General features: G+C 44.4%; 1 protein-coding gene across 6 annotated transcripts; it reads right to left on the minus strand.

Moving 5' to 3' along the window:
- Positions 1-13,298: 13,298 nt before the first annotated feature.
- mylk4a (myosin light chain kinase family, member 4a) lies at positions 13,299-22,826 on the minus strand. 6 transcript variants are annotated; one of them, XM_029831000.1, is made up of 18 exons: positions 22,688-22,821; positions 21,798-22,604; positions 21,006-21,675; positions 19,735-19,809; positions 18,162-18,305; positions 17,938-18,034; positions 17,395-17,806; positions 16,931-17,280; positions 16,420-16,525; positions 15,938-16,031; positions 15,649-15,758; positions 15,433-15,574; positions 15,269-15,339; positions 15,070-15,198; positions 14,846-14,998; positions 14,679-14,757; positions 14,546-14,600; positions 13,299-14,415 (listed from the first exon to the last, which is right to left on the minus strand). In XM_029831000.1, the coding sequence occupies exons 3-17, from the start codon at positions 21,528-21,530 to the stop codon at positions 14,547-14,549; spliced, it is 2,541 nt and encodes an 846-aa protein (XP_029686860.1). In that variant the 5' UTR covers positions 21,531-21,675; positions 21,798-22,604; positions 22,688-22,821; the 3' UTR covers positions 13,299-14,415; position 14,546. The 6 variants fall into 6 exon arrangements, with proteins under 6 accessions (XP_029686860.1, XP_029686859.1, XP_029686861.1 ...); XM_029830999.1 differs by having other exon boundaries at positions 21,798-22,826; XM_029831001.1 differs by lacking the exon at positions 22,688-22,821 and having other exon boundaries at positions 21,794-21,811.
- Positions 22,827-27,814: the final 4,988 nt, after the last annotated feature.

Below are 27,814 nucleotides of genomic sequence, written 5' to 3' on the forward strand. Positions count from 1 at the left end.
TTAATTCCAGCCTCACCCAGTTGTGTGTGTCTGCATTGATTCGTGTCTGTAGTGCCTAACAGCAACAATCAACCTATCCAGAACAGGGACTCCTTAATAACTGAATTTAATACACAATGTTATTAAAGATATCTATTTTAGCTGCCAGCCTTCAGGATGGCCATTGCTTCAGATAAAAACTCATAATTTCAATTACTACTTTACATTTAAACATTTTCTTTTAGCTGAGGGGAGTGTTTGACACCTGCGTTTGCCGCACACCTTCGCACAAATGTGTGTTTGTGCACAGCCCCTCTCACACTGCCCGACCCAGCTAATTCAATCACGAGCACCTATTAACAGAGAGAGGGAGAGTGGCTAAGTACAGTTGGTATTTGTGTGGACGTCTCCAACAGCACTCATCAATCATCTTCAGGGAGCTTTCGGTTGGATTGAAAACACCTGGACCTGAGTGGTGAGGTGGAAATACGCTCCTACCCTGTCAGAGCAGTCAGACAGATAGGGACGGAGGCCTGGGCAGGACCGAGAGGGAGCTGTCTGAAATATTAGCCCTCCTCTTTCTTTTTGTCCTGGAAAAAGCTGCAAGTAACACAGCTTGTGAACCTTTTTTTTTTTTCAAAGTCATAATAAATCTGCTGGAAAAACAGGAGACGGAAACAATAATTGCACTCGAAGTCTAAAACTTTATTGATGATAAGGCCGAGCCTCGCTGCACGATGCACCTCCCCCTGCTAGAGGATTAAAGCAAAACATCTTTGAAGAATATAGAAGCTGTGGAAGGATATTGTCTTCCTTTGTGGTCTCATTTCACTTCCTTAGTTGTTGTTCTTGGCTCTGATTAGTATCAAATCAGAGTCAGAGACAGAAAAGTGAGACTTTAAAGATGTTATTGTCTGTTTTAATATTACAACATTTATTATTAATTAAAGATGACAATGGTGTGTGTGTGTGTGTGTGTGTGTGTGTGTGTGTGTGTGTGTGTGTGTGTGTGTAAGAGAGAGAGAGAAAGGTGCTTTGACCCCGGTCAAGTCACTTGACTTCTCGCCACTTCTGCCTACCCCAGCTGTATCAACAGTCCCGCTCTGCCTGTGCAGGCGGTGGGCCGGCAGCATGTCAGGAGCCTGGCTTCATCCCACCACCACCGGTACTGACTGGGTGTTTGTGCGAGTACGGGTGTCATGAAAGAGACCAATGCCCCTCACCCCAGGTCCACCTACGGAATTCAAATTATTCCTCCAACCCCACCGCCACCCCCTCATGCCCCCCACTGGCAACCATGCCCTGAGTAAACAAGCATCTGGGGTCAGGGGCAAAGCAATCAGCACCATCGGCCTGGTCTTAATGGATTGCCGTGTTTGCTGACAGGTGGTTCGGTGGCGCCTGCAAATCTATCAAATCAACAGAGTCCTGTAGTGAAGCAAACTTTTCCACATCACATTTAGGGGAAACCTGTTGTTTATTCATAGAAACGGCAACTGTCACCCAAGATTTTTTGGAATGAAATGGCATGTTTTTGTGTTTTTTTCATTTCTACCAGTCGTCATTTCCATTTTTCTAAGCTATCAAAGATGTTAAATAGAAAAGGATGTAGAGTTTAGAAGCATCTTGATTTCAAGATGTCTTTTCCTGTCTGTATGTCTGTCCTGACAATACTTTATCTTCTGTTACTTTTCCCTTTTTTTATTATTGCTGTTGTAATCATTGCAGCCAAACATCTTAATAAAGTGTGTAAAGTTCACTTTTCATTTTGCAATATAAAAATCCCAAGGTGCTTTCCATCCACAAGAAGTCAGAAATAAAACCAAAGTAGTGCTTAATAAAATCAGCAGCAGAGAACTTTTCAGTTTATAAGTCTTCATATTGCGCTTGACTGCAGATGTTGATCGGAAGAGGATGTGGATCTGGGGGGAGAGGGCGCCCTCGCTGGGAGATGGGCTGTTTGTCTGTCCTGAAATCTGTGTGTTATCTCAAAAAGACACCGGATCACATCATTACAGGATATTTAAGTGGACGAGGTTGCTTATTCAACTTCGATTTGGAGCCTGGCGTATCGGCGAGCAGATGTGTCGGCCGATAGTGCCCCCCTTTCATTCTCCAAGGTGACACACATGTCACACCACAGGAAGGCTTTCGCCACAGCTGTAAAAGATACGACGCGTGTTTAGTTTCTGTCCGCTGGAGCAGAATTGAGGATGTTGGACACCCTTTGCGTTAAAAGAAAAGAAAAAGTCTGCTACTTTTCTAATCCTCTCTGAAGCCCTAATATCATTACTGCGGTAAATTCATCTTGGAAGAGGAGGACTGAATGGGCCTCTTTGTTTTATTATTATTATTTCTGGCACGGGGAGCCACACACATGCCTGCGCGGCGCTGACCGAAGGTCTTTACCCAGATGGCAGCGCGGCTACAACTTATTGTACAACAAACACATCTTTCAGGCCTTCCAGCCAGGACCGACCTCACTATGGGCCGGGAGCCGGGCCAAGCAATGCATTACCTCTCACTGCCTAACCTCTACGGCTACATCCCACGTTGTCAGAACGGGAGCATCCCAATACCGGCTGATTTACTGTCTGCTGGGATTCTCCGGGTTTCCGCAGAACACCAGTTTAAACAGCACAACAAAAACCAAAAAAAGGAACACAGCCGCCGTTACTTATCGTACACCGCCTGTTGGATGACAAATGAATGTTTGGAGCTGAAAACTTTGGCGGGGCCGCGAGTGCTTGCGTGTGCAGTTCTGTACAGTCTGTGTTCTGACAGCTGGCAGGGCTGAAAAAATTAACCTGGCAGAAACCTGCTCCACGCGAGGGGGGGAGAGAGAAAAGAGCAGTCAATAACAGGAACTCAATCAAACTGCCCTGGTTTCCGGTAAGCTGTGCACTCTGGACTGCCTGGTCTGACAGAGTCTGGCTCGCTGAAAGACTGGCTGGCTGCTGGTCGGCCCCCACCGCAGCACAGAGAACTCTCAGTTGGCCCCGTTTCACCGCACTCATTTGTACCTCATCTGAATGAGGTTTGCTCTTGTATTCAGCTGGGTGAATAAAATGTGCCGAACGCTGGGCTGAACTGCCAAAGAAAGTACAGGGCCCCGGCCTCCGGTTAGCCTAATGCAATGTAAAGATTTGAGTTATTCCGCGCTCGCGTTTCGGGACATATAATGTGATTAAAAATAGGCCACTTTTGGAAACAGGAGCTTTCTACACAGCACAAATCAGACAAACACAAGAAATGAAGAGGGGCAGTGACATTTGTCTGGGAAAAAAAATGTTCATTGGACGCAATTTATATAATTCCAGTATAACTTATCAGATTAGTTCATTCCTTTCTGAGACCGTAGTCCTCGCTTGCACTGCCCTAAGCTGCTCAGTCTGATTAAACACACCACAAATTCGTGTGGCCGGTTTTGGACTGGGAGCCAGAATGAAAGTGAATATTTTGCACACATGCACAGCATACGCATAAGTAAAACAACTTTGAACAAAAGCATATGCAATTGACTTAAAGGGGTTTTTGAGGCCGTTGTGTGTGATTACAATGGAACTAAAGCGCTGAGATTCTGTTTGTGAGACACACAACACAACAACTGTTCTTCTGCCATCTAAACTAAAGCTGAATTTCTGATTTAAAAAGTGAAAAAGTATTCTTTTTGTAATGTGTTACGCACTCCCATCAAACATGCTGCTCCGTAAGTCAATTATTACAAGTCTGAAAGGTGGAAAAATTCATACCGCCCACATGCATGTGTGTAAGATGGTGACGAGAGGGTTTGATGTGGATGTAACACCTCATGTCTGGTTGAGTAAACCTCCAGAGTGACAGGTAGTGTTGGGCGACAGGCTTGGATGCAGCTCCTGTCAGCACTGCCACAGGCTTGTTTAGTCTGTCAGCTGTCTATCAGCTCTGAAGGCAGAAACAAATGAGGGGTTTTAATGACAGTGAAATAAGAGATTTCCTTTATTAAACAGTTTGTGTGTCCTGATTTTTTTTCTTGGGAAAGCAGTCATTTCAGACTGATGTTTTTATCTTTGTGTCTTTCAATAGATAAGATGGTTCCCACTTGCCTGGAAGTTAAAAGTTCATAGATAAGCTGCAGACATTGGGGGTTTTGGTGTTTTTTTTACTTTGGGCCTTTTGTTGTTTTCCACCTGCTCAAAATATGCTTATGTTGTAAAGTTCAATATTACAGGATAAATTTGCAAATTTAAAAGGGGAATCCTGTCCAGAAATCTGATTGTTGACCTTTGGTGCAGCCGCACTCCTCCCAGCAGAAACCCTCTGGCATGTTTCTGGTTTCCTGTTTGAGCATTTATTTCAGCTCATTGCTTGGAGCCGTACTCACAGTTGTGCGTTCTAACCATCTGGACGTCGCTGCATTTGCGTTGCATCTGCTGTTAACAGCATCTTAATGATGCTCCTTCTGCTACATTGGTCTGCTGTTGCAGGAGATTGAATTTCATCAGTGGTGACCGGAGGGGAGCTTCAGGTAACCAAACAGCTGCCTCAGGGTATGTGGTTCAGGCTCCAGGCTTAGTGATGACCCCTCTGGAATGGGACGCTGTCCTCTCCCTTTTATCAACCCCCCCACCGCCAAGTTATTACCACCTGCCAATGATATGTCATACAAGCGCCATCCTCTGGCCAGAGAACTCACCTACACTTGACGTGATAAATGTGCAGATGATTCTCGCTTCTTGGCGGCTGCATGATAAAAGACACAGAGTGAGACCTCCAACATACACACTCTCAGACCACCATCCTTTATCTCTACACTTTCTCACACTCTTTCTCGCCCCACAATGTTTTGAGCCATGGCTTTGGACTAATTGAATAAGCAGTGACCCTGTGGACCGCCTCTCTGAGGGATTAGGATATGATCTGAAAAGAGCGCTCCTCAGAGGGCAAACACAGCCAATTTAGAGGCATTTCATGCTCTGCACTCCAACACACGAGAGGCCACACACACACACACGCACACACACACACACACTTACACACACACACGAAGCAGAGAGAAGTAATTCATGGTCTCTTGGATCAAGTATGCTTTGAATTCTGTTCTTTCTCATACGACAAACAGCTGTTTTTTATTCATTGCATTGCCTGGCCACACAGTGTAAAGATCATTAATTATTCCAAAACTACCTTTGCATGACACCTGAATTCCACATGTTCACATAAAAGTGCTCCATTATCACAATCAAGATCTCAAAATCAGAATATTGTTCATTTATATCCTTTTATGTCTGCATTATGTCACCTAGACATAACCCCTCTAATGCGTTCCAAACACTGGCCTTTTAATCATATTAATTGTCTGTAACCTGTTTTAATGAGGCTTGATTCCATCAGGCCCCCACTATCGACCAATCCTTGTCATTTAAAGTTACAAAACAAGATTTGGAAAATGAGATTTTTCTCTTTTTTTTACCATAATTGTCAGGCCTCATTCCCATGTGTGTTTAAAACACTGATGCTTTCTCCAGGCCAGTCTGTCGTTTTACCTGCTTTGACTCTTTCCTAAATATCAAATTCTTTCACATCACCTCGAACACCGTTTCCACAGCCGCTGCGGTTCGGGGGGGGGGGGGAGAAAAGAAAAAAAGTCAAACAGTGTGTGTTTTATTACATGCCTCAGTAATCCAGGAAAGGGAAAGCACATGTCCCAGTGAAATATGAGCGAATTGAGATTATCTGGAGATATTTTGCCCCATTTTAACCTCTCACAAAATGAATCGTATAAAAGGCTGTCCTTATTCAGTAGACCTTACTCCTAACACAGGGAGGGTCCTCCTGCAGCCTTTTTCAGGGCTTTATATCTTCCTGTCTTTTTCCAGCTGCCTATTAGGATTGTGGCTTCCCCTGTGGCGGTGCATCCCCCCTGCAGGGAGGAATAGAAGCATGCTATTAGTTCACCAGAACGGCCCTTGCTGTCAAAATACAAGTGAATACAATACAAATGCAAAGCCCCAATCTCTGTCTCCCCCCTTTGGCACGTTAAATTGAGACAAAACCCAGATGACGGGTTCTGAATCTACGAAAACATCGACTAAGTACACTGCTTTGGATGTGGATTGTAAAAGAAAATAATATAAAAGCCACAAAAAAGCCACCGGCGGAGAAGAAAAAACCTTCCTCAAAGGACGTTTCAACCGTGCGGTCAGAACGCGCCATGAGCCTAATTGTATATTTACTCTTTTTATTATTGGACTGTACATTTGCTGAACAAATACAACATTTTTCCAGGGCCGTATGCAAATCCTCTGTGTCGCAACACCTCATCCATCTTTATCACACGTGTCAGGGTCAGTTGGACGTCATCTGGGCTGTTTAGTGCTGATCCTGACAGTGGGGGAGGGAAGGGCACGAGACACATTTGTAATAAAAGCCGCGTCAGGTAAATGACTTTTCAACTTGTCATCACCCATGAGGATAATATTATTGGAAACAGGCAGCGGGTGTAACGTGTGGATATTTGCTGCTCATTTCACAGCAACGAATTCTGCACGTTCCCATCAAGCCAACCTTATTTCGGGCTTTGATGCTTTGTTGTCCGGCCCAACCTCTGGTTTAAAATCAGCTGCGGATTGCCTTGGACACATCAAATTCATCTTCCCACTTTCTACCGTTCGGTTATTTAGTCACTCTGACCTCAGTCGAAAAAGATGCAGCAAAAATAAAACACCGGGCCACTGTGTTGAGCAAAGTTAAGCCACCATCCCACTGATCCGGGTAAAAAGAAAATAATTCAGCAGTTATTTGATGCCGTCTTGTGTCTGGCCAAAGCTTTATCCTCTGAGCCCAGTCTCAGGGCGGTCCGCTGTTTGCGAGCTCTGAATCTGAAGGCTTTACGGGCTTTCCTCCTGCCCGGGCCGACTGCAGAGGCTGCTGACTCTACATTCTCATCCCTCTATCCTTGTTCCTCCGTCCCCTCCTTCCCCCAGCGTCCTGTTTACGCCCTGCAGGCCCTGCGGCTGTGCCACCTCGGAGATATTCTAGACCACCAAGGTCTTGACGGATTGGCCAATGGCGGCATTTCGTCGTGGAAACGAGAGGTGCTGCAGCGGTCGGGGAGTGGTGCTGATGGCGGCTTAGTGGTGGGGAGGTTTTTTTTAACGCTGCGGACGAGGCAGGAGCATGAAGGTATGATTAGATGTGGCCAGGTCTTTAAATATAGAGGGCTGTTGTTGCTCTGTGTGGCCAGGTGATCTTTAAGGGCCCCTTCAAAAAAAAAAAAAAAAAACCTGAAGCCATGATGAAAAAAAGGGTTCTGGAGAAAAATTGAAGCTACACAGCAATCAAATAATCTGTTTTAACCACATTTTGTCTCAGGTCTGGCTGGCAAAGGCCTCACATACCACCCTACTTAAATTTCCTCTATACCCATGAATGTAATGGGAGATGTTATTTTTGAAGAAGGAGGGGGCACTCCCGTTGGCCCGTGGAGGTCCAAGATTCTTTCCAGAGCTTTGTTCACCCTCTGCTGGCCAAGGTTCTGCACAGCAATGATGTGGTGTAGCTACAGAAAGCAACCGTGACAAAACGGTTTCTTTCCCAGGTGGTCCCCCATAAAATAGAGAGTCACCTTCCTGTCGAGTCAGCCTGCCATCATGACTCAGCAGTGGGGCTATGAGAGAGGAACACTTGATATTATGTGCTGTCACTGTGGACGAACAGAGAGAAGATGGCTTCTGATTTGGAAAAGTCGCTCTCGGCTTCCTTCTAGCAACAGACATCCAGACCGATCTGGAAAAAGAAGCCGGGGGGGGAAGTGCAGGTGTTTGCCTTAGAGTTGAGCTGATCCTTGCTCCATTTCTGCTGAGTTCCTGGAAAGTGGGTTCAGCAGAGCACTTTCCCCACGCTGATGTGAGCGCCGCAGGTTGCTGCAGCCTCTCCCTTCCAGGGAAGGGTGGGCTGGGGGGGGCGCTGCTGAGGCAGCTCATAAAAGGAAGGGCCGAGGCTCAGAGAGCCCTGCCTGTGAGCAAAATTTAACGGAGAAAAAAAAAAAGAGCTCAGTTATATCCCTCAATCATCATCGGTGCTTATTTGGGAAAAACATTCAAATGCATTTAAGTGTTTCCAGGTTTAGAATAAATAAATAATCATCAATTCATCTTTCATCAGCGGACAAAAAAAAAGAGAAAACAACTTTCAGACTGAAACAAAAGCTGGAACACTGGAGTCACAGCCCACAGCTCCCTCCGTCTGTGTCAGGATACGTGTGGGTCATTGTTGGTCCCTCTGAGTGCTACCTCAGTGGCACAACTTCCTCCTCTTCCATCAACCTTGATGCCCACACACAGGCAGACACACAAACACACACATACACACACACCGTTTGCAAGTTCAGCAACACAAAGCATTTTTTTCCCTCCGTATGCAGTTTGATTTTGAAAAGACTCGAGTCGTGTATGCTTTTGCCTGGATGAATTATATTTCTATAATTATCTTTGTCAGTTTAAGAAAATGCCAAATAGCTAAATATGATTTTCAATAATCATAGAATTACCTTGGGTTTTTTTATTTTAATTCCACTGCATCTTTAAAAAGCATTTACAGACTAAAGAGCTGTTACTTGTAACATAAAATAACCAATTGAAAAGCCTCAATTAGTGTTAATAAAAAATGAAATTTCCTAAAACAACAGATGAGAAATATACTGTATTTTCGATGCCAGACATTTTCAAGAAATGAGCCGAGAAAATAAAAGATAAATTATATAATGATAATTTTTCATTTGATCAAAACTGGATATCATGCATATTCATTTTTTTTTTATCTCCACCTGTAGTTCTAAATTGCAATAAATCGGCAGCCTCTACCAGTAAGAGCACGACCTCCAGCCCAAACGTGAACACACACAGACACAGTAAATCTTTTTCTGCTGCGCCTCCTGACACACAACACATAAAACGCCTCCCTCACAAATGGGCTCTTTGTGTGGTCAAGTGAATATGACCTGAAGAATGAACCGCAGTGCTGTGACTCTTTTCCTGCACCCCCCCCCCATTTAATGCATACAGAACCCAACTGAAAGCCGCTTAAAAAAACACACCAAAAAAAACCCCAAGACAAACCAAAAATAAACCAGCAATGCATATTTAGCTTAAACATGGTCAGAAATCAGTAACTCTATCCTGACTTTACCAACCCAGGAATACAAATTAGGTTATTAGGCTGCTGTGGTTGTATCGTGTTTCTCCAAATGTGCTGTGTTGCAAAAGTTCCTCTCATTATTCCTGGGATGCTGTGCTGTTTCTTTAGAAACGATCATGACATACAATGAAATCAGCACATCGTCTGCGTATGGGTCGCCTCATCCAGTCGGCCCTCTTCTGTTGTCTCATATCGTGGGAAATGTTTCACCCTACAGCAGCAACGGCCGCTCTGAAATTCGGGTGCCTCGCGAGCTGTTTTTGTTGGCCGCCGGCGCCGACTTTGGGAGTCAGATAGAGAGCGCGCTGAGGGTCTTTTCCCCTCAGTAATGGTCTCATCTGCAGAGAGGCAGGGGATCTGCTCATCGATCACCGTGGGCTGAGGGAGGACAGACGCTGTGTGGGATTCAAGAACAGAGATGTAATATGGATCCATAGGAAACTTGGGCTACGCTGTAAATGAATGTGAACATAAGTGTCAGCTGCTGTACTCAATGGAGGGGATCTAAATAAAGAGACCGCAATAAGTGGGTTTGTGCGTGCGTGAGGGGTCAAAGAGGGGACATTTTGTTCCTAAATGATAAGATATGCACAAATGCGGCGTGTCCGTACACCCACGAGCACATATTAACATGCTGACCTCAGGGAAAGAGCTCCTTCAGTCTGTTTGGACAAGCCGATCGGCTCCATTTAGGTTCTTTAGCGGCAACTCCTCAGTGAGGGCTAAAAGTATAAAAGAGTACAGCATGTACACACACACACACACAGAGGCCTGATGGATTACGGCTCTCCGTGCTGCGGAGTCCTCTCAGCAGGGCTGGCAGACTGAACAGAGACCCCGTGCAGGCCGAGGGGTGAGCCAGAGAGGACGGGTAAACACAAAGCTGATGGATACAGCCCCACTGTGGGAAGGCCTGGCCAGCAGTAGGGCCCAACATTAAGATGATATGGAGCCAGGCAGATGACCCCACAGCGGGGGGACGCTTCAGATCATTAAAGGCCTCACCGTCGCCATTTGATCAGTGTTGAAACCGCGGACTGCAAACAGTGGACGCAGCGAGATGCTGTGTTTCCCCCTTGTCTGGAAATCAATCTGTGTGGGTTGGAGATGACTGTTTTCATTTGCAACCCCCATTTTATGTGAAGTTGTTACTGGAAAAAAGAGTGGATCCCGTACTGGGCTGGTGCATATTCACATATACGTGCTTCAAGAGTGAAACATTGTTCAAACACAAGCCACCTTCCCACCAAGCGGGCAGTTTGAGACCAAAGGAACCAAAAAAAAACGGGACTGAGTAGATCCAAAATGTCATTTAGCACAGAGGAAGCTGATCTTCATAAGGTGTCACGTTCTTCGTCTTTGTTGAATTTTAAAGGTGCTTCAAAATGTTGAACAGGGGGGAAAAAAACCCTCACATTTGTTAGCATTGAACAGCTAACAACTTTACCTTTGACTGGTTCCTTGACATCCACCTGACTGGGTCCAGTGTTTGCCTTATGGAAATTCTGTTTTTTTCTTTTCCTCTTTCTTAATGAATTCTGGGGTGACGAGATAGCTGCAGTTGGACAAGTGGACATTCCTCACCCTGATTTTAGAAGACCGGGCTCGAAAGTCGTAAAGGGATAATTGGTCGGTGTGTTTTTATTGGAGTCAAACCTCATGTAGTGTTAGAAACAGCTCACTCGCTCAGCGTGTGCCCACCTCTGGACGTGACGACATGTGTACTGCCATTAACTGAACATAAACCTGGTCTCCCCCCACCTTTTTACAAATCAGAACCACCTGCCCCAGGGCCCCGAGAACCGCCCGGTTGTTACCCTGGACCTCCATGAAGAGAGAGAGAGAGTCTCTTGTTTAGACAAATGTAGGGCCAGCTCCAGGGCTCTTACATGAAACAAGGAGCAGAGCGAGGGGGGACTCTTACGACAACCTCAGACCCCGGCCCAGTATTTTTAAATTACGTACAGGAAACTCCTGTTACAAAGGACACATTTTTATTTCATCTACGGGGACTCTGTTGGGGAGTTTCGGGGGTCACCCTCGTCTTCTCTTCTGTCTCTTAACTCTGAGTGTGTGGGTGGGAGGGGTATCATCTAACACTGCAGGGCATCTCACCTATGGATTCAGGTCTCTGCCTATAAGTTCCAAAACCAAATGGTCCTCTAATGTCATGTACACACACACACTCACACACACACACACACACACACGGAAGTGTACTTCTATCTTTGTGAGGGCTTGTGAGGCTAGACATTATGAATTATCCAGCATCTTATCATTGCCTTAACCGTACTAAATAAGCCCCTGACCCTGACCCTGACCCTGACCCTGTCCTTGACCTAAACCCAATTCTAACCTAAACCTTAAGAGCAGGTCTTAAGCCTCAAACAGGCCTTTGAAGTTGTGAGGACCAACCACAATGTCCCCACTACCAAAAAGTCCTCACTTTTGTAGTACAATCGATATTTTGGGAATGTAGCAAGTACAGAAACACACACACTCAAATCTATCTATCTATCTATCTATCTATCTATCTATCTATCTATCTATCTATCTATCTATCTATCTATCTATCTATCTATCTATCTATCTATCTATCTATCTATCTATCTATCTATCTATCTATCTATCTATCTATCTATCTATCTATCTATCTATCTATCTATCTGTTTTTCCCCATAGTTTCCTAGCTGTGGTGGTCTCTAACTGACAGGCACTATTTGTTATCTTTAGGCCCAATAAGTCCATCTGGTTTTGGTTTGGCCTCTCATGATTGCCCCTGGAGATGTGGATGGAGGAGACTTAGCGGTGGTGAAGGAGCAGTTCTTGGAGGCACTTTTTGCTCCTTTTAAATTGAATTTCTCACCGTTCCAGCCCGGGCCTGGAACCAGGGACAAAGCTCGAGCCGGTGCTTGGCTTCCACCCCTCGGGGTCCTGAAAGGCACACGTTAGAAACGTAGGAAAGTGGGGGTGAAAGTACTTGGAAGAAATCAGTCTCACCTGTTTTGCCAAACGACTTGAATGTTGGGAGTAATGGCTCACATGGAGTTATTGCTCAGGCTGTGTTTGTCATGCAAGAATGTATGAACTGTCTCTGAACCGTCCCCACCGACATTAGATCCTCTGTATCTCGCTCAGTGCTGTGTCAAAAGAAACAAATAAGAGACTAATCAGGCTCTTGATACCACATCTGCGCCACAGCAAGGTTTGAAACCCGCACCGAGTCCCGAGCCGCTACGCAGAGCTGGCCTGGTGGACCCGCAGTTGTCGGGAACCCTCCCTTCCAGTATTCACGCCCTCAATTCCAGAGCGTCCAAACAACCTGAAATGAGACCGGAGCGAATCCACAGGGGCACCAGGAGAACTTTCAGTTATTCAAACGTGGGATCTTCTTGCTGTGAAGTGACACAAACGCTGCAGCAGCATGGAAAGAATTTAGTCAATCTAGGGTCATATAATCCATCTGGCTGCACGGCTAATTTCATTTTTCATTAGTATAAAATCAATATCTTTGGGGGTGGGGGGGGATCTCGGACCTGCTTGTTTCTCTGGTGGTTTTCTAATTATAGTCACACATCTTATTTTTTCAGATTTTCTTAGAAAAGGAGCTGAAGCCGCGTTCTATTTCAGGTTGTAACACAAACAGCAATTCTCTCTCATACATCTCTCCTGTCGGTGGAGGTGGTAGAAATCAAAATTGAATGAAAATAAAAATAGCCTAAAACATTTTGCCAACCTTTGCAATTTTATGGTCACGGCTTACTCAAACTGCTGGATGGGAAATTTGTCGACCGCTGGGTTTCTGCACATTTGGGTGATATAGTTTGCTTTTCTGGCATTTCTATATAATTAAAAACCTATTTGCTGCGACAATCCCCCATAAAGTCAGCATTTATCCCCAACTAACCCTGGAGGTTCTGTAAAATAAGACCTCACTCTATTAAAAAGCAGGACATCTTTCTGCGATTTAAGCACATTTGTTTTCTGTTTATTCTGTCTCTTCTTATGGACTCTTCTACAAATGCAGTGACGCATCAGCAACCTTATTTAATTTGATGTTTTTTTACCAGTTAGTGATCTTAGTGTAAAAAGAAAATGTCATCTCACTGAAATGAAAGGAGACAAACATGATTAAGACAAAATTTCATTTTTAATGCATGTGTACACGCTTACAAATACACGCCTGATTCTAACTGCTGAAACACGTGAAAACAAAGAATTTCAGGTCTAAAATAGCAGTTTGGACCTGGAGCGGTGCAGGCAGCCCTTTTTATTTTCACGAGAGCGGACCTTCACGGAAGGCATTTCAAAGACGTCCATGAAAACAGGGAGCCACGGCAGCAGCACGCGGGAGAGGAGGACTATTCAAGCGTACAGTACGATTTCAGAAATAAAGTGATTCCTCTGTGGGTGCTTCAGTGTCTGCTTCATTAAACAGAAGGCCTATTGGACATGCAACACAGGGTTAAACAGGTTGATAAGACATAGACTGTGCCAGCGAACTGTTAGTTACAACATATAATGTGTGTTAAAGACCCCAACAAAGAACAGGATTTAAAAATAAAAATAAAAAAAATACACAAACCTTTCTAATAGAACTATGGCAGCTTGATAGGTAATCTATATTTAAAAATATACATTATAAAGTGCAGAGACTACAGCTCATGATAATGACTTCTTTCTGTCCATAATAATAATATAAGAGGATAAACAGAACATTCTAGTCACATAAACAACAGTATTTTCCGGTGTTCTTATCTATCAAGAGGCAAAGACAGTAACACAGATGTGTTTGGGCACTAAAGTGTGAGGGCTCACTGTGAAGATGGTAGGAACAAAGAAATTGATAATAAATATATATATATGTACTTTACACATGCAAGTTCAGAGGCAAATTTCCTCCAGCTCTTTTGCGTTAATATTGCTTTTAAAGTTCGGCTAATTGGTAACGTGAGGACGGGGATGGAACATTGTTCAGTCTAAAGAACTCTTGTCGTTTCCTCAACGTTTACTGCTATTTTAAAATGTACCAGACTGACTCGTATTCGTACACAGGTCTTTGCAGGCCAGTCTGACTCATGATGGGGCCATCGAGTGTCGGACAGCAGCTTGTTTCTGCACGTTCACATTCGCAGGAAACAGTCGGGAAGGTTCTCGGTGCATCTGGAGATCTTCGACCCTACAGACTTTATAACAGGTCCTTCACACAGAAAGGTTGGTCCAAGTGTCCACGGCTGGGGTCATCACATCTATGGAGCCCTGCAAGAACAGTAAACGGACCGGTTTCTCCTCAGAACAATCTGTGAAACATACCGCCCCCTTGTGGACATGTTGAAAACATTTCAGCTTAAACGGTTTTGAAAGCTTGAAAGTACCCTGATTAACCAACCTCAGCTATCAGCTGTGGGGACACATGACGATCGCCGTGATCTGCACATCGTTTTCTGGGTGGACAAATACAAAAGCTTTTATAGATGCATTAATAGCAGCAACATCAGAGAATTAGCAGAATAAAGCGGTACCTTTGTGTAAAGATGATGATGAAGCACTGAGTTAGACAGCCAAGGATGTCTCATGGCCTCAGAAGCCCCCATCCTCCAGCTGAATGATTGCAACAGTATAAATGCACATCTGCAGCAGCACTTGCTAATGTTAGCGTGTAAAGTAGAGCTCAGTGAGACGGCGATACCCTTTATTCACGATGAGCATCCTGGAGATGAAGTCTTTGGCCTCCTCAGACGTATCTGCAAACTCTGGCTCATCAAAGTTCCACTTGGCGGCCAAAATGTTGTTGAGGGTCTCGTTGTCATCATCACCAAGGAACGGAGATAGACCGCTCAGGCTAACAGGAAGAGATTGGGTTTTTTACAATTCAGCCTGCGTGTATCTGCGTGCATTAAGGTGCTTGCTTACAGCATGTATGTGATGACGCCGAGGCTCCACATGTCCGTTTTGAACGACACAAAATCGTAGTTGATGACCTCGGGAGCGAGGAACTCTGGTGTACCGAAATTGACCCGCAGCTTCTCCCGTGGTTTATATCTGTGTGAGGGATTTTCATGTAAATCCCACTATGGAAGATTATAGCTATCATCCGTGAGAGCATACTCACACTCTAGCCAGGCCAAAGTCAATGATCTTGATCTTGTTGGTGAGTCTGCTCACACAGAGGATGTTTTCTGGCTGGAATTCATCAGAAAACACAACATTATAAAGAACTGGGTGGAACGGTGAATTGCAATTAACAAAGAAAAAGTCCACTTAAGCATCTGTTACCTTTAGGTCCAGGTGAAGGACGTACATTTTGTGCATGTGCTGCAGGCCTTCACAGATCTGCCTGATGAACATCACAGCGTCCAGCTCCATTAAAGTGTAGTTTTCATCGATGATCCTGTCGAACAGTTCTCCTCCACCGACACTAAATGTAACAGTTACAGTTGTCACGATTGAATTCACGTCGCCAGTCGCTACTGTTGCCTTTATCAAACGTACTATTCCAGCACAAGGATGATGTCATTCCTCGACTCGTACGCTGCGTACAGCTGGATCAGGTTGGCGTGGTCCAAGTTATTCATGACCTGGATCTCGTTCTTCACCACCTCCTACCAGAGACGGACAGGCAGACGGACACAATGAAAGGTCTCAGCTGTCCTCGGGTGCGAGACAAAGCGCCGTCTTTTCTGGGTCAAACATTTCTCACCCACACACGTGTCCCCCTGCCCCAGCTCACCAGAGCATCCCAGTAACATCCAGTGATGTTTGTGCGATTCGATTCTCTTACCTTTTCTTTAAGACTCCTGGCTTTGATGACCTTTGCTGCCAAAGTGAGGCCTGAAGAGTTTTCAACGCACTTGTGCACCTGACCGAAACGACCCCTTATTGACGAGGGAGGGAAAGGAAATGACACATTACATCCTGGAAACGTGCTCGAGAACAGAGGACCTGGAGATTTATGTTTCAATGACAAATCAAAAAGCGATCTTCGTTTCAGCTGAGATGTTTTACTGTGCCGTGTGTGCTTGATGTGCTATTTCATTAAATCTGAGCTGGGCTGTGTCTCCTCTTTGAAGACTCGGATTAACACTTAGTGATTAGCTACCAGCTGGCACCGAGGATACAGTTTCACATAGCACTCGGTCCTGGTGTAAAAATAGCTGCAGTGACTCTGGTTATGGTCCAGAGGCCAGCAGAAGGAGTGGGAGGACTGGGACGATTATTTCTCTCTTTTTTTTTAACAAATGAAATTCAACATTTGGTGCTCACCCTCCGAGAACTTCCTGCCAATTGATGGTGTAGAAGTTGATGATTTGGTTTGGCTTGGCTGAAACGATTCGGTGGTTAAACGGGGCCGAAGGAGGAGAACTGGTGTCTGATGAGAGATAAGCAGACAGTAGATAGAATCTCTTTTAATAAGTCGATGAAGAATGTGCCATAATCAAGTCAGCACACGGTGCTTAAGCACGTTGACAAACATTAATGAGGAACACGAGCCGTCTAATTAGGTCTTGTCAAGTCAACAACGTCCTGACCGGAAGTTGATCGCACATTTACACACATTTATTTGCAGGTTCATTTTGCATTTATTTTAAATTACGCACTATCTTGTTTATATCCTGATATTGTCATAGTCGCAGTGTTATACAAAAATCACGCTAACAACGCCCTCTGCCGGCCGGACGACGTTCAGAACTCGTTACATCCTGTATAAACCACATCTTTTTCCAGATTTTAAAAAAAGAATTTAAAGAAATTCAAGGATGTGGTTTCAACTTACCAATAAAGTAGCGCTCTGCATCATCATCAGCATCGTCATCCTTTTCATCCTGCTCTGCTCTGCTGTCCGTCCTCTCTCTCTCCAGCCTTTCTTTAAGGTTGATCTGGAATTCAACACCATCTGCTTTGAAGATGGCCCAGTCCTCAGACTCTGCTTTCTCTTCTTCTTCCTCCTTGTCTTCTGTCTTCTTCTCTTCCATCAGGCCCTGTGATGACCCTTCAGGCCCTTCTTCCAGGACGGTGGACTGAGTTGGGCTGTGAACTGTGACAGAGTCTTGCTCCGTCACAGCTGCCGTACACGTGCTGCTGCCTTCTGCCTCTTGGTCCTGCTCAGCTTCTTTGGGGGCCTCGCTGCATCAAAGTCAAAAATGGTGTGTTGTTTTCCATTCATTATTGTTTCTCTTGACAAATAGACAAACAGTTAATTGTTCTTTTGATCAGACAGTCAATTTAGATATTCGCTACCTTGTAGGAGTTGGGTCTATTTTATCTTCTGGTGGAGTCCTGAGCTCTGCAGCTTTTTCCTCAGCAGTAACAACCTCTTGGGTAATTTCCTCTGCCATTGTGGATGTATCTTCATGCTCAGGAACCACTTCCTCATCTTTCTCCTCTGGCTTAACCTCTGCCTGTTTGTCATCAACTTTCTCCTGGTCGACAACCTCAATGATCTGGAGGTTCTCCACCACCGGGGAGTCCTCACACAGGGAGTCGATCACGCTGCAAACAGGAGCTTCGGGTTGCTGATCTTCTGGGGGAGCTCCAGCCTCCGCGTCCAGATGTTCTGGGGTCGGTTGCAGATCTGATTTCTCCACATTCTCCCGGTTGAGCTTCTGCACCTCTTCCAGAAGCAAAGCCTGCTTCTTGAGAGAGATATTTTCTACAAATAAAACACACCATGCATCACTTATTAATAGGATATAGCAAATAAACTGTATATATTTCTATCATAGAAGCTCTGAAGCAGCATTCAACAGTGTATAAGCAGGTTTTTATCTGTGCTAATCCCACCTGTTGTCTCTGGAAGCTTCATCTTCTTCTGCACGTTCAGGTCTTTTGGGCTCAAACAGGGTTTATCTATCCCATCCTTACTTTTGTGGTCCTTGACCTGTTAAATTTAAATATACCGCAAAAAAGAAACCATTTATTTATGACCAACACCTGGTGACAGCATGGAGAGAAACGCAATGATGGTTTAGCAGACAGTCTTACAACCACGAGTACGATAAACCTACAAAGTTTCCACATTTGCGAGATGCGAGGAAGTGCTTTGGTCCGCGGAGCTTTGCCTTGTGAGACGGCTGTGGACAACAGGTCTCACAAGCAGGAATTATCCTGAACTGTTGGTTCCCTTTATTGTCTTTGTTAGAGGAAGATTTCTAATAAAAACACAGACAGCAATGCTTAGTAGGGTTACACAGAAGTAAGCGAGTATGAAATATCACAGAGACAAAGGTGGAGATGAGGAAGTTAGAAAAAAACAACAGGTGGAAAAATTCATCCGGAATGTCAACTTTAATGAAATGACGAGGATTAGTTGATTTACTAATGTTAGCGTATCGAACACCCCAAAAAATGTCTTGTGCAGCAGATTAATATAAAAAGCAAACCATAACAATTTCAAACTGTTTTCTTCTGACAGAAAAGCACGTTTGTTGCATATCCCTGTTAGCTGCACGGCTTGTCTGATGGTATGCCTTTGATTGTTCATGGCACATTGATAGACAGCAGCAGAGCTGTGAATTTATAGCTTATCACTTGTTGCCCTCAGTGGTGGAATGTGATGCCGACCCCGGGCGGAAAATATTACAAGTGGCGGTGTGCTCTTGTTCAAATTTCTCTGCCGAGGAAACGCACTGATCGGGTTAGCATGAAGGGGGAAAAAAATGCTCTTGAGGCCACAGGTGTCTCGCTGGGTTTCTGCGAAGTCTGTCGTGAGGTAAACAGGAGAGGGGATATTTTGAGTGCTGTGTTTTCCCCAGTTACAGCTACACTTGCTGGATCTCATTGGCATGTTCGCCCCCCGGAGGTCAAGGGAGGTATTACCACAAGATGAACTTTCCACCAACCTAAAATCTTCATTTATTAAAAAAAGAAAAGTAAAAATCAGTCAGAAAGATCGAGCCGGTAACTGGTCTGCCTCACCTATTTTACTCTGGATTGTGGCTGGCTTGACAGGCTCTATGGAACACGTAATAAATGTCGTCATTGCCACTTGCTGAGTTTCCTCTCAGCTTGTACGTCACAGTGGAAAAGAGATATGATTCTTCCAACGGCTGCTTTGCAGGTGATAGGAAAGTGGTGAGATCTTGTCACGGCATGTCTGAAAGCAGCTCACAGCTACGATGCCAAGAGCTCCTCAGTGACCTTTACATTGCATTATGGACTGTTGGCTATATAGCTAAGACAGGGAAGAGATGGGCGCTGATGCTAGCTGGCATTAAAAGTCATATGGTGGTGCAGTGGGGGGTAAACAAATCTTTCAGTTACATAAAATAACCAGAGTACACTAAGACCTCATCATTAGCATCATCATCATCATTACATCACCATTGTGGTCCTTGGTTTTAGCCAGTTTTTCCCACTTTCAAAAGTCATTTTTCCCACATCAGGCTCTGTGCTCAACCTTCCATGATTCTGCTCACTATTAGTGACCAGACAACTATGTTTCCAGAAAAAGACTGACCTCCTCAACAACAACACAGGAGGGAAGGCAGACACCACAAAACACTGTAGTCCCATCCTTTCATAAAGGTTACATACAGTAGCTATAGAATTATTATATGTATTTTAGATTTGTGGACTCACTCTCATAGGCCATCTTTTTTTTGGCGTCCAACAGACCAACACAGTGGAATGACAGAGCAGGGAAGATTCTCTCTTCTGGGTGCCAAAATTTTCCCAGCAGAAAGAGAAAACAGCCATTAGAGTCAGGTCAGGTCAGGTCAGGTCAGGTGTGGACTATGGTTTGGAAAAGGGGAGATCCCAAATACTGTAGCTTCACACAACAGATTTCCTGACAGATATTTGCAGCCAGACAGCACTTAATGTACATTTTACACAAAATGAAGAATAATTATCTTCCACTTATTGATGACAGGAACCAGGCGTCACAGTGAATCCACAGAAGTTGCTAATTAACAGATGAATGTGAAGACAGAAGGAACAGGGCGATGGCTGGAGAGGAGCATCTATGGAAGCTACCAATCACACACAAGAAGGAGCTACTACACTGTCTCTTCGGGAAGACACAAGATACATTTTACCTCTGCCCTTAATTACTCAGGAGTAGTTTACAGCCACACTGTGGCGCTCAAATCCAGATCTATGTAACATGGTAAGTCCGTACGTTCGGGCCTCCAGCTGCAATTCAAGCTCAGAACCTCGCTGGTATGAGGTGACGGTGTAAACCACAGTGGTGAGGAAGAGAGAAACTGGAGCGAGGACGCGGACGACTGATTCATCATATTTTACTGACACCTGACCCCTGACAAGCTAAGGGGTTAAAGTCCCTTATAGACCACAAACACAGGCAGCCTCTCGATCCAAAAACAGCATTTCTAAACCAGGCTGCTCATATTTTTACCCCTGGCATCGTGCCAGCCCTCTCATGCCCCGTGGGGGGGTGGGGGTGGCTGTGGGAATGAGAGCCGTGGGGCACCCATGGGTTTCATGTAGCAGGAGATTATGCACTCGGCACAGGTAGGGACCCATCAAGCATTGCACGATGTGTGAGAATTATTGCTATTTTACATCTCTAATATTACCCATCACCAAGCAAAAAAGCTGCCGTTCTTATTGGCTTCACCTCGCAGCAGCCGTAATATGGAGCATTTCAAATGCAGGCCAAGTCACATAAACAAGGACTCGCACTGCTGAGGTGACTACTCTGATCCTTTCCACATGTTCTGCCAAGAAAGAGATCTTTGTACAATCCAAGAAGTTAAAGTCAGCATTGAAATGAAAGAACATCTCAAGAACATGAAGACCAACAAGCGTTGGTGGGACGTGATCACTGGCCCTTTTTAATTAGCACAGCATTAATCTAACTTCTCCAAAAGTTTCTGATTGACACCAACCTTTTCAGGCTTCTTGTTTATTGTGTCTGTGGATGATTTCTTCTTTATGGCCTTCTTGGATTTTGTGTCTTTCGAGACCTTCCTGGCGGCGGGATTTTTGAACATCAGCTTCATGATCCTGGAACTCTTCACCGTCTCCCCGATGAAGCTGATGACCTGCTGCATGCTGAGGACCAGCTTTTCCATTCCCTCGAGCTTCTGAGCCTGCTGCTCGGACCGCTGGTTCACCGCCGACATGATGGTGCTCATCTCCTGACAAATCTCCCTCACCTCCCGACCCACGACCTGGGTCTGGTTCACCATCCTGGGAGGGAGATGGATCTCCTCCTTGTCAACCTTCAGATTCTCCATGTCGTTTTCAATGCCGTCTATGTCCTGAGACATCCCGTCCAAACGGCCGAGGACCTTCTCTTGAATGTGGATGAGCTTGTCCATCTTGCTGCTGAGCGACTCGATCCGGATTTGGATGAGGTCAAAGTTTGCCTTGTTTCCATCGGCTACTGCGTTCTTCACAAAGGAACTCATGGCTTCCAGCGATTTTAGAAAGATCACGTCAGGAGACCGACTTGAGACAAAAATCGGACCGAAACCGTCCGTAAACCAGACGAACAGGCTTTTTCAGAAAGCGTAGCCAGCTCTATCCCGCAGTGTTCTCCCGGCGCTGAGCAAACTGATCAGAACACAGAAAAGTGGAACAAAAATAGATTTTTTTAAAAGTCTAAGAACCCAAAATGCAGACAAAATCTGAATCTTTAAAACCTAAAAATGTAATCAAAATACAGCCTTACTTACTCTCTCACTTTATTGCTGGTGGCTGCTTCTTTCCACACTAGAAATAGGATTAAGAATGGACTGAGCCCCCTTGTCCCTAAATGTAAATGGCCAGCCTACGTCAGCAGGGGTCAAATGTTTGGGGAGGGGGCTTGGCTGCCCACAGCTATGAGACATTCGAGAGCCTTTAAGTGTTAAGCCCATCATCGTCACTTGCCTGCCGAGTGTCAAAATGGTCACTGTACACGCCACCGCTTTGGTGTAAAAGTGAGTCAGTGCTTATTTATTTACGTCCAGATTTCTGAGTCATCTCTGATGTTCTAGATGATAATGGACAAAACCTGTTAATGATTGATCACTTTGATCTTGGCTCTTGTAACATGAACAGAAACCACATTCCTGCAGATCCGAACATCTAGGCTTCACTCCAACAATAAGAACTCAACACCCTCAAACACAATTGCTTAAATTTCCTGATCCACCTTCAGATCCCCAAAGTCCAAAACATTAAAAATCACCAAAAACCATCCAACCAAAAGCTGGAGCAGAAAACCCATTGGACAGAAAATGACAGCATAAACTCCAATAAATAAGTAGCACCTTGCCCTGGTTAGCCTTATCGAACAAAGGTTCTGGGTTCTCTCCTGGGCTCAGGGCCGCTCTCTCTCTCTGCTTCCTACAGTCCAAACCTAACATGCATTAGGGCAACTGGAGGTTCTAAATTGTGTTGTGGGCGTGAGTGTGTGTGAATGGTGCACGTGTGGCTGACCAGACCAGGGTGTATTCCTGCCTCTCACCCAGTGACCACTGGGATAGACCCCAGCCATCCTGGTGGGGGGAAAAGCAGTGGTAACCGGATAAATAGTGGAGGGAAAACACATGGAAAAAGTACCTTTGCAAACTCAATTCACCTCGTAGATTCAAGGACGACAAAGCAGTGGAGGAATCCAGCTTTGATCAAGTCACCGTGAAATATTTCTGACAACAGCAGTGGAGACTGGAAAGTAACCCGGGCCAACCTCGCCGTGCGCCACTGGCCCATGGCTGCAGGGACCTGACGGAGGAATGTGCACCTGCTGGATAAAGTGCAGTGAAGCTGAGTAAGGTGAGCAACGGGCTCACCTGTCAGCTCATGTCTGATGGACAAGCCGGCATGTCGCTCCCTGTCACTTGCATAAGACGCTCACAACAGAGAGAACAAGCGGGTGCGTCAGAGCATAAAGAGATGAAGCCAGCCATCAATCACCTGTCCACACATGCCAAGAGATGACAGACAGAGGGGGCGTTTGCAACATGCCGCAATTAAAGGAGCATGACAGGCGCTGTCACGCTGCCCGTGTGAATCGGAGTGGATGTTGTTCAGTGCAGCTACAATAGTGAAAGGTTTTTGAACTTGAATTATTTTGCTCAGCTGGTCCCAGAGCTCTTAAAGCCAATATTCACATTACAAACCAGGTAACAGCATCATTGTGCGCAGATGCGTCTCTCACTGTCTTTGCCAGGCACTGGCAGCTGGGAAATACCGGCCGTCCCTACAAATACACGACTAAAATGCTGTTCTGTTAATGTGCGAGCAGAATCGTTGGGATGTTTTGGGGCATTTTCAACTGCATCAGCGTCCACCTGCCAGACAGCAACAGGATAATGACATAATGGTCTGGGGTGACCTTTGGTTACAAAGCCTAATGACTTGCAGACCTCAAGCGTGGAAAAAATGTAAATGTAAAATGATATAGAGCAGATGGATTAGCTCCTTTAAATAGCAAAACTTACAACTTTGAAGGTCACAATGCATCTTTGGCAGGATATTCAAGCTAGAGTGTATAAAATATGACACAAGAAGGACATTCAGACATTTGAGAAGATCAGACTGAAATGGTTTAACTTTAAAATAAATTTTGTACGGTTCTCTCAATTTAAACACTATTAGTCCGTCAACTGAGATCAGCTTTAATTTATCATCAATAAAGAACCTGAAGCTGACAAAGAAAATAAATTGAGCCTGTTTTCTTTGACCTGGTGGAATCACCTCTCTCTGACCCTTGGTGAATCCAGATGAGATCAAAAAAAGCACCGAGCTTTTGTGCGTTTCCTGCTCTGATGGTGTCGTCTTTTCCTGAACAATCCCTCCACGTGGAGGATATGTGATAAAATAGCTGCAGGCCTCTCTTTTATTAGAATATATGTTTGGCACCGGGACAAGGTGAACGGTTAAAAATGGAGCCCTAACAGAGAACACAATGTCCTGGAAGCACTCGGGTGTTGTGGCTACTGTCCAGTCACATCCTCCCCACACAGACACACGCACACACACACACACACACACACACACACACACACACACACACACAGAGTCTGCCAGTTTTCTGATGGAAACTTACGCTCTTAAATGTGCAGGACAGCTATGAAACCTAAGTCTGCTTGTCGAAGATGTCTCTTCTGTTCTCTTCCAGAGGGCTCATATGTTATCCGTGCAGAAACATATTTTCCTTGGCACCTTTTGGGGTTTTGTCTTTATTAAATAACATTTTTACTTTGAATTTCAGGTAATTTTGATGTTAATTTCTCTAAAACAAGCTTCTTCCTACAAATGCCTTCTGTATTATTACTACACTTATAGTAGACGGTAAATTTCTGTTGGCAGATTTGTGCCTCATGTGAGAAGATTACAACCAAAATTAAAATAACAAAGCACAATAAGACTTATAACCTCTGTTGAGGATGCATCAGGATGTGCATGCTGCTGACTGGAACTGGGCATGTTCAGTTTGTGCATTCGCTAATTTACAGATTAGACTTAATTGTGGACAGCGGGTGGCATCAGTGTAAAAGAAAATACTCCAACTCTGGCCTCCAGACTCAGGAACAAAGCACCTGCACTTGGAACTTAGTTCATGCAATGAATGCGTCGACCCTAATATGAACCAGACAAAATAATAACAACAGAAAAAAAGAGTTAAATAGTCCCTGTCACCGTTCTTACAGATAGAGTGGTTTAAAATAAAGAAATACTATGTAAGATTATCTGCTGCTGCACTAATAATTATCATATTTAATATATCTGCATCAAATTGCAGAAAAAGCATCTAAGAACTTCAATATGCAAGACCAAATATACTTCTGGTTATATCATATATCAGATTTACTGTATTTACAAGAAAGGTTCATTAATATACTAAATAAACCATATAAACCACAACGACAACTAATGATTCAATTAAAACCAGTTTAACATCAGTGAGAGAATGTCCATAAAGCTTAGTCACAAGCTGGTGGATCCACTTCACTCAATGTCAGTATGGATCTCCTAAATGTCAGAATACTCATGGAAACCTGATCGAGTGAGACCCTCGCGCGTGTGTGTGTGTGTGTGTGTGTGTGTGTGTGTGTGTGTGTGTGTGTGTGTGTGTGTGTGTGTGTGTGTTTCTCAGGCCAGACGCGTTTCTAATGCGACGTATGCGGCTGTAAAGAAAAGTAAAACCACTAGATGGAAGCAAAAGCAACAGCTGACGTTGCTGATAACGCAACGACGCCTGTGTGCAACATACAGGAAGGATGCATCACAAGTTCCACTTGGATATCTGATATCACACCACCACATGGATTACCCCCCATGTGTTGAGGGGGCTAATTTAATTAGACGGGACACTCGGGTGGTGGACAACATAATAAAGATGAGGCAAAGCAGAGATAAAGTTTGCTTTATAAGCAATAAAAAGATTAAAATATACGGCATATGATAGAATGACAAACCCATTTTCATCATCATCAAAGAAAATCTCCCTGAAATGCTGTTTGAGAGACTCCATCTGCTCTCTGCTGACATAGAGCGGGTGAATGTGATTGGCATAAACATTCACAGGCAACAACGGAGAAATAAAACATTACATAGAGATGAAGAGCTCTTCAGCCTAATTGGAAATTCTTATGAGGGCAGCTGAGATTATGAAAGGAGCTCCCCCAGCTGCTATCACCCTCTGAAAGCAGCTGAAGCTGTGACGTCCGCTGCCACAGGAGGTGTGATGTCAGGGTTGCAGACACCATCAGAGAACCATGTTAGAAGGAAAGTGGATGGAGAGGGATGTGAGGTAGACATTGTTTAGAGAGTTGAATATGTCCCAAAGATGATTAACACAAAACTACCTTCTCAGCAACATGGCCAGAGAAATAGAGACTAAATAAAATCATTTCTTTTAAATCATGTCACAAAGGTTGGATTCTGGACTCCTGCAGTCTAGAAACACCCATGATGGTTTGATGGGAGACTCTAAATCAGCCCTCATGTGAGTGAATGGTGGGGGTGTTTCCTGTGATGGGCTGGTGACCTGTCCAGGGTGTTTCACCCAGAGATGCTGGGATGGAGTCCAGCACCCCCACAAGCAGGACAAATAATGGTTGGATGGATGAACTATCCAAGCCTACCTATATCTAAGTTTACGTATAGTTTACATATAGATATCCATGACATCATGACGGTGTGCAGCGTCTCCATGAGGAAACATTTGAACCCGTCTGGGTACCATCAAGACTTAAGGTTGAGTTCTTGAATGCGGCACCTTTTTTTTTCATTTTAAACAACAGAGTTGTTTGAACATCACATGCACTAGTACAGAAGTGTGTTACGTGCCTTTTCCCTTCACTGGGGACAGAATAAACATGTCTGCACAAACACAGTCTTAAAGTCTTTTTATCCACCCAACAGTTGTAGAAAGTCGAATGTCTCGGTACCTGGATGGCAGCTGGAGGTGGTGTTCTGTATCTCCTCCTGTAGCAGAGTAAATTACACAGCCTCCACCAGAGGTAGGAGGCAACCAGACACATGCTGTTGACCAACCAAATGTCCCAGCCAGCAGCAAAGTTCTCTGCAGCTTTAACTTTATTCTTCATCAATTTCTATACTGTCGCTTTTCCAGTCTCGAACTACAAATCAGCTCTTAAATCCAAGGAGGGAGAGTCTCAAGTGACCAGTTAGAGGAGATTTGAGTTCCTTCCCTGGGTATGACCGCCCCGATCTTTAATACAACATTATCCTCTTCAGCCTCTGTTAATCAGAGCCCACTGCCTTCAGTTCTGAGAGCTAAAGGGCAGGTTGTCCTCATGACAAAAGAGTGACAGGTGCCAGCAAGGACTGCCTGATAGCGAGATGTCTCTCCTTTATTTAACCCTTCCACTTTTGATGGAGAATTCATAAGTGACGGACTATACTATAAAGGATATTGGCAAATTAATCTTCAACATATTGCTGGTATTAGCAAAAAGGACAGAAACTGATATACAGGGGCTTCATCTTCCTGTCACAGCAGCCGCTTGGATGTAAATAAATAGCTCCTGCTATTAAATTACTCCTCCAAAATGCCACACGACTGTCACATGAGTGCTTATACGCACCATAAACAACTGCAACCATTTTAATAGCCAACGTGTTTGACCATGCATTGTTGAGGGAAAAGAAAAAAAATAGCTGAAATAGTCATAATAATGCATGGATTATTTAATAAAGGCAGGATTAGCCTTACGCTCTTTGTAGCTCAGTTACATAAAGCATTGTGCAGCAATAATAGCATTTTTAGTTTGAAAGCCAAGAATGCATCATCAGGCTGATAGCAGCCAATCACACTATGAACGGCATGTCTGGAACACAACCCGGCATCTGCTGGCCTGAACAGCAACTGTGCCTATTACAATAATCAGCTCACATCTCGTGGCTCAAATGAATGTCTTGGCTGCCATACAAAAGTTATACATATCAATTTACTGTAGAATAGATAGGTAGATCAATTAAGTTACAAATGTAAAAAAAAAATTACAGAATAAACCACGTTTCAGTTAAAGGCTAACTGAAACGTGGTTTATTCTGTAATTTTTTTTTAGGTGGGGGGTGGGCATGTTCTTAAATATAAATATCCTTTGATACACATGAGAGCTGAAATTGGATCTTGTCATATTTGGACTCTTTCTATCAGCAAGTTAGTTAGTTTTGTTTGTTTATTAATACTTTAAGGCAGTTCCTAAATACATTTTGAAGTAGTTACAGTAGG

Source organism: Takifugu rubripes, chromosome 22 (assembly GCF_901000725.2).
Source record: "Takifugu rubripes chromosome 22, fTakRub1.2, whole genome shotgun sequence".
Classification (NCBI taxonomy): Eukaryota; Metazoa; Chordata; class Actinopteri; order Tetraodontiformes; family Tetraodontidae; genus Takifugu; species Takifugu rubripes.